General features: G+C 43.2%; 1 protein-coding gene across 1 annotated transcript in view; it reads right to left on the bottom strand.

The window, feature by feature from the left end:
* Positions 1-13,669, bottom strand: part of TENM3 (teneurin transmembrane protein 3) — a 718,045-nt gene that overhangs the window by 16,592 nt on the left and 687,784 nt on the right. Inside the window, exons 25-26 of the mRNA XM_012000130.1 lie at positions 5,464-5,639; positions 3,715-3,950 (exon numbers count right to left, since the gene is read on the bottom strand). Coding sequence (XP_011855520.1) covers positions 3,715-3,950; positions 5,464-5,639 — 412 coding nt within the window. The remainder of the gene's footprint in view (positions 1-3,714; positions 3,951-5,463; positions 5,640-13,669) is intronic.

Raw genomic sequence — 13,669 nt, 5'->3', positions numbered from 1 at the left:
ACACACACACACACACACACACACACACACTTAAATAACAATCTAAAAGTGAAACCCTATCTCAGATCACTGCTACACCTCCAGCTATATAAAAATGAATTCATTTGTTGTGTATGAATAAGAGATCACCATGAATTCCTTTGTGATGTATACTTCTTTTAAGTAAGCATGGAAAAAAAATCTCCATTTTCAAAGATCATGTCCAGCATGATTGTAATTAATCACAACGTCACTTTGATGTTGGGAGCGGGCAGCTATAATCTTCCCTCTGGAATATGCTTGAAAAGAACATGACGCAACACACTTTTCCCAGGGAGTGACGCCAGCAGGGGGGATTACACTGACTTATCCAAGATGTCATGGGGGGAAGTGAGGAAGGGCAGGCTCGTTTCCCAGTACACTGGGTGACGATATCAAGACTCTCTTGTGTCCCCGTTAGAGCATCAATTTGCTACAGGTTGTTTTGTGTGTGTGCTCCGTCAGCAGGTGCCAAGTGCATTGTGCAGTCCTACGCTAGGCTGTGCCGCTCAGATTAAAGTGAGAAATAGGCCACTACCAAATGTGACTGGCATAATGAGATTTAAATATGCTATCATATTTATGCATGCCTTTAAACACACGTTTGGCTTTCAAATTTTGAGATTTTCTTTTTTAAAATGATTCACTACAATTTTTTTTTCTCTAAGCTTCTGAATCTGGGCAGCTTTAGGAGATGAATTTTAATATTAGAACACCATGACAATTTTTTTTTTTGTAATTGATTGAAGGCTGGTTCTACAATCCAGCAGTGATAAAACCTAGGAATATTTACCAAATATTATAAGGCACAGATAAGCAACTGCTATCTATGTGTCTTTTTTTAAAAAAATGAGCTACAAACAAGTAAGTACAGAATAGTTGTGTCTTCTGCTTCCTCACATCTCTATCACAGTTTCCTGTGCTTGTTATTTTCTGCTGTGTCCAGCCTGTCCCTTAACGCACTGTTTCACAGAAATGCTTTTCACGTTGCTGGTTTCTTATATGATTTTTCCATTTCTACTCCCTGCCTTTTTTACTTTTTAAACTTATATATATATATGGCTAGGTGTGGTGGCTCATGACTGTAATCCCAGCACTTTGGGAGGCCGAGGCGGGCAGATCACTTGAAGTCCCAAGTTCAAGACCAGCCTGGCCAAAACATGGTAAACCCCCATCTCTACTAAAAATACAAAAATTAGCCGGGCATGGTGGCGTGTGTCTGTAGTCCTAGCTACTTGGTGGGCTGAGGTATGAGAATCGCTTGAACCCGGGAGACGAGGTTGCAGTAAGCCAAGATCATGCCACTGCATTCCAGGAGTGACAAACGGAGACTCCATCTCAAACAAAAGAAACAGGAAAAACACACACACACACACACACACACACACACACACAGTATAGACAGAGAGAATATCTCTATTATTTCCATTTAACCTGTTATTTCTAGTGTTAGGTTTATAGCAGTCAAACATTTGCAAGGATGTGCTGTTCACATAGCCCCTCTCTTGGGAAGATCTAGATGCAATGGCAATATGAATTTAAGAGAGAATTCATATTGTAAGGCTGGCTTTCCTTATTCTTTCATTTATTGGAAAAATATTTGAGTGCCCACCATGTGACAGGCACATAGCTAAATTTAGGTCCACAACTTAAAAATGAACAGAATTTTCTGCTAGGAAATAATGCAGCGTAAGAGAGGAGGCATCCTGTGTCTCAGGCAAGAGTGGAAGGGAAACGGGTGGCTCTTTGGGCTGATTCTCACTGTCTTGGTGGGCTCAGGTCTTTCTCTTCTCTCCCCTCGTTTCTACTTTGGCAGACTCCAGGCTCAGTCCTTAAACCAGATTTTCATATCATCACTTTCTCCCTAGAATTTCTCTCTCAGAATCCACAGAGGAATGAAATTAGCAGTCAGAGCTGGCACATCCAATCTTATCTTGAAAGTAAGAAACCCTCCCCTGTGATCTTGGCATTGTCTCTCTGAGAGCAATCAAACAGATCAGCTGGAGATCTCCTTTCGGTGGGATGGCACAGGCCATTTTAAATAGTGTATTTTCTAAAACGTCTTGCTGAGGCATTGTGGCTCTGCCATTTAGAAAGAAAGTAACACCCATGCCTGTGTGCACTGGGCTCTTCCTTCCTCAAGTGAGGCGTTTTCTTCATTTAGGATTAGGCAGAGAACCAGGGACTTCAGATTGGGTTTCCTCTCTTTCCCTCTCATCTTCCTAAGTTCTTTTTATGTCTTGCAAAGCAGTATTACAAAGAAAAAAAGTGCACACTTACTTACAACTTGTCTCCAAGAACAGCAGGCAATATGTTATGTGGTCAGTTTCCGGACAAAGTATTTCCCACTCCTCCCTCTTGCCAGTGAAATTTTACTATCCAGCAAGCTCAACAGCCCTTTCCTATCCATCTGGTGTGTGAGTAGAAGAGGCTATCTGGGTGTGGGTCAGGGAATATATAACCACGCCTTTTCTTTTCTTGTTTTTTTTTTTTCTTTTTGAGACAGAATCTTGCTCTGTCTCCCAGGCTGGAGTGCAGTGGCGCAATCTTGACTCACTGCAACCTCTGCCTCACAGGTTCAAGCGATCCTCCTGCCTCAGCCTCCTGAGAAGCAGGGATTACAGGCACCCACCACCATGCCTGGCTGATTTTTGTATTTTTAGTAGAGACGGGGTTTCACCATGTTGCCCAGGCTGGTATCGAACTCCTGACCTCAAGTGATCCGCCTACCTTGGCCTCCCAAAGTGCTGGGATTATAGGCATGAGCCATCGCGCCCAGCCTGTTTTCAAAGTACTTTCACATTATCTCATCTGATTCTTACAACAACTGTGTAAAACAGAGGTAGTATAGAGTAAATTTCATTTATCTGCAATATTGCGCGCTCGCTCTCTCTCTCTCTCTCTATATATAGTCTTATCTTGTTACGGTATTTAGATAATGTATAATCTATATCATAATATAGATATCATGATACAGATAAGGAAACAGATTCAGAGATGTTCTGATTCTCCCATAAGGTTTACTATTAGCAAAAAGTAGAGCCTCATCTGGAACCGTATTTTTTTGAACTCTAGTTAGGTGCTGTGTCTTTGGTGTGCAGAGTGTGGGGCACGGCGGTCATCCATGCCTTCGTGTCTTTTGATGAAGTCCTGCATCTGAGAACAGGTGTGACGCTGTGTGCATGCGTGCACGTGACCCCTGCTTCAGGACAGCTGAGCAAGGGAGGCCTGTGAACTAGCCTTGCGTTTGCAGTGGCCCAAGGCCCAGGCCCCTGGGAAGCAGCAGTGAGTAGAGGCAGCAAACGGGGATGCAGGTGGTGGCAGCGTCTGGGGCTCAGCAGAACGAAGAGCAGCAGCTGGAGTCCACTTTGGGAATGGACCACGGCCCTGTGAAAGTGACCTGGAAGACGTCTGGAGCTGGTTTTCATGGCCATTGCTTTACCTTCACTCCCGGTCTCCTTTTCTCTCTAGTGTCCTACTGTTTTTGCTTCTCAGCCCTCTCACGACCTGACCTCCCTCCAGCCTCCCCAGCTGCACCTGCCAGAACAGGCCCACGTGGGACTGGAACCACACTGAGCGTGGTGCTCATACTCAGTGTAGACATAGCGGGGTGAGCAGGAGACGCAGCCTGCCCTCAGGGTCATCTGCACAAATCAGAGGGCTGCCGCTATCTCCTGCTCTACGACATGTACGTACCCTGAGCTTGCGACCAAAGACGTTAACTTTTCCTTGGGCTTGCTCTTTTCGGAATCTCCACTCCACCAAGTTTTGGCCGTTCTCACCAGGCAGAGTCATGTTTCTTTTGGCGACAGTCGGATTAGCGGTGCCGGCCAGAACGTGCGGCTCTGTCTGGTAGTGTGAGTCCAGGCCGCTGGCGTAGATAATTCTAAGGGAGCCATCGTAACCAATCTGGTAGCTGTTTCTTAACTGATCTAAAGAACGAGAAGCACAAAACATGAACTATTAGATATGGATTAAATACTTGGCCGGTTTTGCCCGTTTGATGGGATCTAAATTTCTGATTGAGAGAAGGGGAATGAGAAGAGCCGGATGAGTTGAAATAACTTTCACTTTCATTGTTCAGATTCCTCAACAGGAGTTGGGATAATGGCCATCTTTTCTTTCCTATCCTTTCTTCCCCCCTCACTGTGAAAAATAACAGTTCATCCCAAGTCATACACTGGACCCAGTGCCTATGGGGACAGGACTGTGGTTTCTTGGTCACACCTGTGTTGCTGCTCAATGCAGTGTAGACATGTTTTCAAATAAAACAGATGATTGTGTGAAAAAAAAAAAAAGAAACAAAACAACTTTGATCCCTGGCATTTCATGCTGTCAGAGGTTTGGCTAAATATTAAAGGCAAACTTTAGGGGAATTTGAAGTCCTTCTCCAGTTTAATAGACTTCTTTTTCTCATTTGCCTGATGAAATGAGAGCTCAGCCTCCATGGGATGTGCACTAAATAAATATTTTGTAAAGAGGCACATATGTGGTCTCTCAGGAGGGTGGTGTATACACCTCCACGGTCTTGGAAGCCTTCCCTCCCTTGCACCCAATCCCTGCATCTCCTGTCAAAGATCCTTTGAAAGGATTAGTATCTATACCTTGAATACCAAAAATAGAAAGCAACGTTCCCTCTGAAATTGACTTCAATAAAGGAAGACATTTTATATTTTACACAAAAAAGCTCATATTGTAGACTACTGCCTTAGTTTAAAATTTTTAAATAATATAGGACCCTTTGGGGAAGAAATGATTTCTAGAAATAGCAGTTTTAGATGGTTACAGAGATTACTTCATGGAACAGGTAAAAAAAAAGAGTCTAAAGTTGAATACAGATTTACCAATTATTCTTAGAGTTGTGAACCCACAATTACAAATGTCATCGTAGACAATGTTCTTCAACTTTAGAAAGGAATATGGCAAGGAGGGTCCTTTCTGGAGACGCGGCATCCAGATGACTATAGATGGATGAAAAAATGGACACTCCAGGCATTACATGAATGTGCAGTTGTAATTTGGTTTAAAATTTCCATGATATGCAGATTAAAATACTGCATCATATATGGATTCAAAAAGTGCTATGTCTCAAACTACTGTACTGAGATGGTGGTCAGAAGACCTGCTCTGGAAAACTCTTAGGTGATGCAGAAATCGTCTGAGGATGCATGTGAAGGGCTGGAATGAAGTTGTTTTAATACATGGGAATGGAAATAGACAGTATTCCAAGGTTGAGAGATTATTTTACATGTGGTTTTAAAATATGTCTATATAAGTACATAAATATTACATATACACTGTAGATTATGTCACCAATATTTCTAGAGGTTTATATTCTCATCTTCCCTTTTCTGGTTCATCTTGGAAACTGGGTGTTGGCACATCCTATCTGGGTGCTGGTGGTACTTTAAAATGATTCGTTTAAAATGATGCTTTCATGTTTACCTTGAACCATGGTGTAGAAAGAATCGATCGAGGACAGATTTGAAGTGATGCTGACATCTTCTTCTCGACTAGATGACTCGATGTCCACTGTGATGGCCTTGTCCATGTCCCCATGCAGGTTTGTGACCACTCCAGTGGGAAACGTGACGTTTGTCAGACGACCTTCACTGTCATAGCTAAATACAAGGGGCATTAACTTGGTGTTAAATAGGAAACTGCAGTTTCTTCTGACTTATAAATACAATGTGTAGCAATATTAGTTGCACAAATTTGGAGGAGTATTTGTCTTTGTGAGTGAGCTATGCAGAGTGAGGACTTCAAACATGCTTTGAAGTAATCAAAAACCTGTTTAACATAGAAAAACCTCACCGGTGAGAACACGAGTGAACAGACCAGCTCTCCATCTCAACACACGATTCTTTGAAGTGTGACCAAAATCTTCCTGCACATCTAATTTGCCGTTTCAAAGGGAACATGTTTGCTGATATTAAATTCCTTAGTATTCCTTCATATTTTCTACAGAGTAGATTTAATTCACTGTTACATCGGTTCTTAAAGATTTACTGACTTACTCCCTCGGTGGCAGTACAGTACAGTATGTTTACGTGCATGTATGTATTTGCATATGTAAAAAATCCTTTTAGTATCTTCAAACATCCTCAACAAATTAATAAAGTAAGAACCTTTTAAAGACTATTTCTCAGTGATTGACATACTTCATAATGGTAAATTAGAGCTTGAATGCTGGCAGTGGTGATGATAACCCATTTTGTCTACAGTGATATTGCAAGAATGGGGGATATCTTGCATGACGATTTACTGTGTTCACTGAAATGAGATGCAATCTTTCCTGACATTTAATGATTATTTGTTTTTTTATTACACGCTTACTCTTTTTAGCAGACAAATACAAGAGGAACTTATAATTTGAGTGTTAAAATACATTTTTAAAAGCTGTTCTGTGCTCATAAATATGCATCACAGAAGCAACATTTGACTGAAGAATTGAATTTCTGTGACTTTTATATTTGTGGCAGCACCAGAGAAAATTTCAAAAATGACAGTGTCGTCTGAAGAAAGAAAAAAAAATGCAAAATTCTGGATGAGAAATTAGGGGTTTCCTTGGGACCACAATACACTAAAGGATTTCAGATTGATTCTAAGACTCCTTCACTAACTGAAGGTTCCCAGTGAGATGGAGACCTGAATCAACATCCTACTTAAAATAAGCCCAGACACAGAACTAACAGAGAAACAACACTGTTAGAGAAAGACAGGTTACCAGGGGAGGAACAAAGTGACAGGGGATCATAATCATAGGTGAAAACATGGGGCAACACAGGATTGAGGTGTAAAAAAGGTACTTAGGTGATAGTTTGGAATAAAGGGATAGAGAAGTGTTTTTTTTTTCTTTCCTTTTTTTTTTTTTTTTTCCTTTTTTTTTTTTTTTTTCCAATTTCACTTGTTTATGAAATAGGGAGTTTTTAGTGAAACGTTCATTTTGAAAAATGTGATTGGTCATTAGGAGAAGATTCCAGGTGAAAAAGACAGAGAAGACTCCGCCAGGACAATGTTATAGTAGAAAGAGGGAAGAAAGAGAGGAGGAAGGCGAGGGACAGAGGTCTGTTCAGTGCCAGGTGATGAACTGATCCTATTAATTCCGTGGGGACAGTATTGGTCAGATCATGGGTTTGACTGACGTGATCTGACAACCTGCCACGCTGCTCAGCCAGCGGCAGGAACGGGCACTCAGGAGGGAGAAGCCAGGGATGGAGATGCAGAGGAAGCAAATGCACCATTAAGTGCAATCATTGTTTAGACTCACAAAAGGCAGAGCTGAAGATGTCCTCCCCGCCAACCCAAATGCCCCTAGCAAAGGAAGGCATAAAGGAAAGAAATCCAACAGAGTTTATTGCTGTCATCACTTTTTTGAAGAAATTACTGCTCTTGAAGAAACAAACATGCACTGGTTTATTTATGGAGCAAGCAGCGCAGAGTTACAGAATTATTGACAAAACCAGCCTAAAGTTCTGTCGTTACATTTGGTATAAGTCTTGCAGCACATTACACATCTCATAGTATGATGTGAAGAACGTGCTATTGGGTTAAAAAAATAACGCCCTTTTGAATGCCTCCACACAGGAGAATTCTGTATTGTACTGTTTTCCCCCCTTTTGGAGATGGAAAATGAAAATATGAGGCGGTTAGCTGACTTGATCTGGCTCTCACTCTGTCTCTTGACTGGACCATAACTGGAACTTTTGTGCAGCTGACCCCAGGCCCATTAGCCCTCCTGCAGATCACAGTGCCTGATTTAAAGCTGGGAACTCTGGCTGTATATAGATGGCACTGCCTGCAAGCAGCTTGCTGATTCATTCTCCTCTGCCCTTTTTTGACCCTTTTGCTGGTTTATATTTTCTAGCCTCATTCAATCTGAAGCAGAGACTTCACCTTTCTCCTGTAGAAAGCATTTCTGCAACCTCTGACTTTGCTATTTCATTGGCTTTGCCACACGTTCCGTTCCCTGCTGGGCAGGCATTCTGTATCACAGGACCCTGCGCACGGGGAGATACAGCCCAGGAAGCCGAGCGTTCAGACTCTCACCTATTAGCCTTTGGTTCTTTGGGAAATAAATATACAAGTAACCTTTGCAGGTAGTACAGTTAGAATGACAGAGGGTTAAGCTGGGATCTCAGTGGCCCAGCTTAACAGGTTAGCCCTGGAAGTTCTGAATTTGTGCCTTCCAAGGAGTAGTTGAACCTAAGCGCAGGCACTAACAGGGCTGAAGTGTTTGCACAAGGAAGGCTGCTGCGGCGTCAGGGTCCTCAGAGCGCCTGTCTAACCCGGCACCCAACAGTTTCAGAACAGCCTTTCTGTGCGAGCTAAAGTATGAGGATATTGTGAAAACAAAGAGAAGTCTGGGTGAGCAGAGGTCACATACGTGACAATTTAACTATGAAAAATGAGGGTCCTGTGAGGCTACCGTTCACCAGAGTGAGCAGAAGGGGAGATGTGTTCATGCTGGCTTGGCTGGGGAAGAGCTGCACCCAGGTGGGGACCAGGCCAGGCCCCAGAACAGACGTGGGATCAGGCAGTCGGCGGGGGGCCCGGGTGGGGCTAGGAGGGCTGCGGAGGAAGGTGTCAGGGGGTGCAGGGGCCCGGCTGAGGCACAGTAGCCAGCACGGAGCCATACTGGAAGGGAGCCTTGGGTGGATCTCCTCACTGGAGAACACGAGGTGCTGAAGAAGGTTTAAAGAAAGCGAGGTTTTCATGAGGAACCTAAGGTGGGGTGAGAGTGGCTCCCTGACTTGCCAATTTTACAAACCACGAAAAAAAATCAGGGATCAACACGGGGTTTTTAAATTAAAAACTACTACCTGTTACTCCCATCGTTTCATAAACAAGGCCATTTAAACATATCAAAGAGAGGCGGGACCTACCTTCAGGGTGAGTGCTTTCAAAAGAACTGTTTATTATTATTATTATTATTATTATTATTATTATTATTTTTTGAGAGACAAGTCTCACTCGGTCGCCCAGGGTGGAATGCAGTGACACTCGGCCCACTGCAACCTCTGCCTCTCCGGTCCAAGCAATCCTCCTCCCTCAGCCTCCCAAGTAGCTGGGATTACAGGCCCTCGCCACCACGCCCAGGTCATTTTGTATTTTTAGTAGATACGGGATTTTACCATATTGGTCAGGCTAGTCTCAAACTCCTGACCTCAGGTGATCCACCCGCCTTGGCCTCCCAAAGTGTTGCGATTACAGGAGTGAGCCACCACACCCGGCCAAAAGGACTGTTCTTTATTTACGTATATATTTATTTATTTTTTTTGAGACAGAGTCTTGTGCTGTTGCCCAGGCTAGAGTGCAGTGGCGCGATCTTGGCTCACTGCAACCTCCGCCTCCAAGGTTTAAGTGATTCTCCTGCCTCAGCTTCCAGAGTAACTGGGATTACAGGCGCCTGCCACTGCGCTAAGTTTTTTTTTTTTTTTGTATTTTTAGTAGAGACGGGTTTCACCATCTTGGCCAGGCTGGTCTCAAACTCCCTACCTCATGATCCACCCGCCTCGGCCTCCCAAAGTGCTGGGATTATAGGCACGAGCCACCGCGCCCGGCCTAGGACTGTTCTTTAAAAGCAATGAATAAAGCTTTCTAAAACATTCTCCACATCATTTATTTTTCCTTTCAGTGTGGACGAGTAAAAACTTTTTCACAGATTAGCACCTATGTCAACAGAAATGAAAACAAGACGAAGGAAAGACATTAAAAAAGTGACCCGGGGACTCTGACTAAGGGAGTGAAAGAAAGTAAGTCTTCCAAGATGACTGGCAGGTACTCCCAAAAGCATCAGGCTAACTCTTCTTTACCTCGACGAAGGAAAACCAGTGCACCAACGAATGGCCACCTAGCCTCTGAATCGCTCTGACTCCAGGTCTTCAAAAGCCCTTTCCAACTACTAGATATGCCTCTGGGCAGATTCTCTGCTTATTTGCAACTGTGTGGCTCAATTGAATGTTGCTTGGCCTTAGTGGTGAACTAACCCTGCCCAGCTTGTAGATTTGAGAGGCAGTTTTCTTTTATTAGCTTTTTGAATGTACAATGCAATAGGCTCCAGGGAATTTGAATAGTACATCCACTTCATGCCCTCCATTGCATTCCTCTGGCCTTAGCCTCACGGTTTCAAATTCATAACACACAGCACATGCCTTCCTGCTCCTGCCTGGCCCCCCTTTACAAAGGACTCTCGCTGGAAAGGACAGACGTCCTCAGGCTCTCCGTGACCTACCGCGCTTTCACTGATGGGATGCCCTTATCTGAGGTTTATCTATTTGTTCGTCTTTAATTTGGACTGCATGTTTGCCTAGACTTGCTGTTTTAGTTTTTGTAGTATATTTTTAAATCTCTTTTTTAAGTTTCCTAAGTAATGGGATTATCGACAAACGCCTCAGAGAATAGCAGCCTCAGTCATTCTCAGCTGAGAATGCTACATTCAACCTGACATGACATTTTCTTTCTCTCTGCCCCTTGCAGATGTGAAGCTCCTAACTTTTTCCTTTTGCTTGGTAATGTCTCTCAGATATTTATCTTTCTATTCCCAGAGCCGCCCTAGACTTTTAAAATGGGTCTATCTGCCTCTTCCCATATGCACTGATACCAAATCAATCTTTTGAAACACCATGATTATAATACCTTTCTACTTAAACATCTTCAGTAGATGCTCAACAGAGAGTAAAATCAACTGATTTGGACTGTTACCAACCCAATATCAACAGCCTATTGATACTGCAAATTTATTCACGTGGAAACCATTTGCAGTTCTCGAAAGCTTTCTTTACAACTTGACAATGGGAGTATTTATCGTCTTCCCCATAAAATGGCTTCTTTAACCAAAGGTTATGTTTTTAAAATTATCTTCTGCTTTTGAGAAAAATATGTGTCAATGAGAGCACAGCTTTAGAGCAGCGCCTACGCCGGGGCAGAGAAGTCATTCTAACTCTGGGGGCGGGCTCGTCTGCGGAGTGACGTGCTCTTTGTCCCTTCTGTGGAGTGTTGGTCCGGAATTCAGCCTGACCCTGAGGTGGCCTGACTCAAAGACGAGACCAACCTATGTCGTTACATATATACTGGCGGCAATGCCCTCCCCACCCCTCTGTCATTTTCACCTAGGGAAGCCGGAATGAGAGGCAGTGAAATGTGACTGCTTTCTCTGGTCAAAACCAAGCCTGTTCTGGGCAGGCAAGACAGCAGCAGATGTTGGTTTGGGCTCATTCAGAAAGCCTCCAGATAGGATAAATGTTCAAGTTTCCTTATGAGTGGGCCTTCCCCGGGGTCTTCCTCAGGGCCATCCCAGAACTCGCCTGCTTTCAGAGCTGCTTAGTGGGTTCCATGGGTTTGCTTTCAGACTTGGATCCCAGTAAGAACTCACATGAAGGACTTAATTAACACATCTTTCTCCCACTCTCACTATAATGTATATGTGTGTGATGTGTGTATATAGTATACGTAGTGTACGTGTGTATTATACACACATACACACCCACAAACACACACACACACACTTTACACAGAGGGAGAATCTAATAGAGTTGCTTAGGTTCAAATTTCCTTCCATAGTTTAACAGCCAACAACAACAAAAACAAACAATCCCTCCATCTCGTCACCAGTGACCACAGTGCTTTTCCCACAACGCTAATTTGTAACAGCCTCTTATCTGTTGTTGAGGTAAAGTGGAACACAATGACTAACCCTGTCATGACTAAGCATGTAGGCATAAATCACTCCTGGATCCTCCTTCCTGAGGAGGGACATGTGCACAAACAGCGAACGTGGAACGGCGGGCTGATGCGGAATCTTAATGGCAATAATGTGATTTGTGACAGCAACATCAAAAGATTTTACATTTAAGTCTTCTGAGAAGGAACCTGTGGTTTATGTATTTTAACCATTATCTCATAGACAAATCGTAATTTGTAGCAAGGTAGTAAGAAATCCTCAAAAATCAGGTTCTGGATAGAAAATGCTTCTATCACCAAGGGAAGTAGAGCAGTCGCCTACGCCACATCATGGCACCACCTGATTCTCTGCTGCCTGCTACCTACCTGTCATCAAAAATGGCAGGGAAAATGCGAAAGAAGAAAAAAACAGTATTGCTTTACGTGAGTCTGGTCTCGGGGCTAAGGGGGTCCTGATGAGAAAGGGGTGAGAATTGTATGGGGTGGGGGTGGGTAACCCCAATGTGGATTTCTTTGTTGCTGCTGCATTTAATTAGGAGGTCTGGCTGATGGGGTGAACTCTGACCCGCGCTTTGCTCCATAAAACCAGAAAGGGTAGCAGTCTGCAGTCAAGCTGCTATTCTTTTTTTTTTTTTTTTCAAACACCCCAGCTAACATGAGTTCAGAGGCATGTAGACAAGGGCAGAGCCTCCCCTACTCCTCTCTGGTTCAGCCCTTTTGAACACTGAGCATAGTGATAGATGGTCACAGAAATGACATTTTCTTCAAGGATCAAATTCAAAAATAGTGACCCAATGCCTCTTTCCTTTCATAGTCATTACCACATCATGGAGAACTGACAAAGTGGTAACGCTCAGCGCTGAAATTCGCAGGCCTTGAGACAAAGGCATCCAAGTCAGGGCATTCCAGAATTAGTTCCCGTAGGGATTCGAAGGATTCTGGGTTAGCCATCATTAAGAGAAGAATCATGTTTAAGCCAGTCTTTTTTTTTTTTTTTCTTTTTTAAATTGTTTATTGAGTGAGGAAGGCTGACATGGGTAGGATACGCTTATTTGTTTAGCAATCCGGTCTTGAAATGGGGACCTCCTAGACAGCTGATGGCAAGGAAAATTTTTGCTCCAAAGAATCTGTAAAGCAGAACTGTGCATGCCCTCATCCTCCTGGATTTATTCCATGGGTCTGGAAGTGCTCAGAGGAAAAACTCCTCCTTCTCTTTTGTTCTCCTTGTATCCTGGTGCTTGTTCAGCTGTACATAGACCCACACCCTGGCAGTGAGCGAGGACAAGGAGGGCTGTGGGAAGCTTCTAGTAAGTGGGAAAGATTTTTAAAAAGTAGGTGCCCATTTGGAAAGAGAAAGTTCTATTTATTTACTATAAATTGCGATTTCTACCATCAACATTAACACATAAGATACTAGTGTGGCTGAAATGCAATATGCATAACTGTTTTAGCAGAGGGAACACGGTAATTTTTGTCAAGTGTTGTTTCTTTTGGAATACACCTTGACAGGGGCCTATAAGAAGGTGGAAAGAAATGGTAGAATCACATATTTTCTTTTGAATAGGAAGTGATTTTTAATTACTAAGGAGTCTTTTATGTTACAGGTGAGGACAAGAACATCCAGAGAGGTGCTCTGACTCTCCCAGTCATGCAGTTAGGAGTAAGCAACACAATCGGGACGGGAACCCAGGTTTCTAGTTTCATCTTATGAGTGTCAACGACTTGGAAAACGGAGGTGAGTAAAGAGGAAGGGGAAGGAAAAAGAGTCTAAGATGAGACAATATGGAGACTAAGATGTTACCTACTCACAAGCTTTAAGAGAGAACATGAACATTGTGCAAAGTGCAAGAAGTAAGGGGAGGCCACGGAATGACCACATTTGGGCAGTTAAGGAGCAAAACGGAGCAAAGAAAGAAGATCAAATACAGAAAGTGATTGAAAATACAAGGGAAGATACAGATTGGAAGAT

Source organism: Mandrillus leucophaeus, unplaced genomic scaffold, assembly GCF_000951045.1.
Source record: "Mandrillus leucophaeus isolate KB7577 unplaced genomic scaffold, Mleu.le_1.0 Scaffold62, whole genome shotgun sequence".
NCBI lineage: Eukaryota > Metazoa > Chordata > Mammalia > Primates > Cercopithecidae > Mandrillus > Mandrillus leucophaeus.
This window is presented reverse-complemented; position numbering and strand designations above follow the sequence as displayed.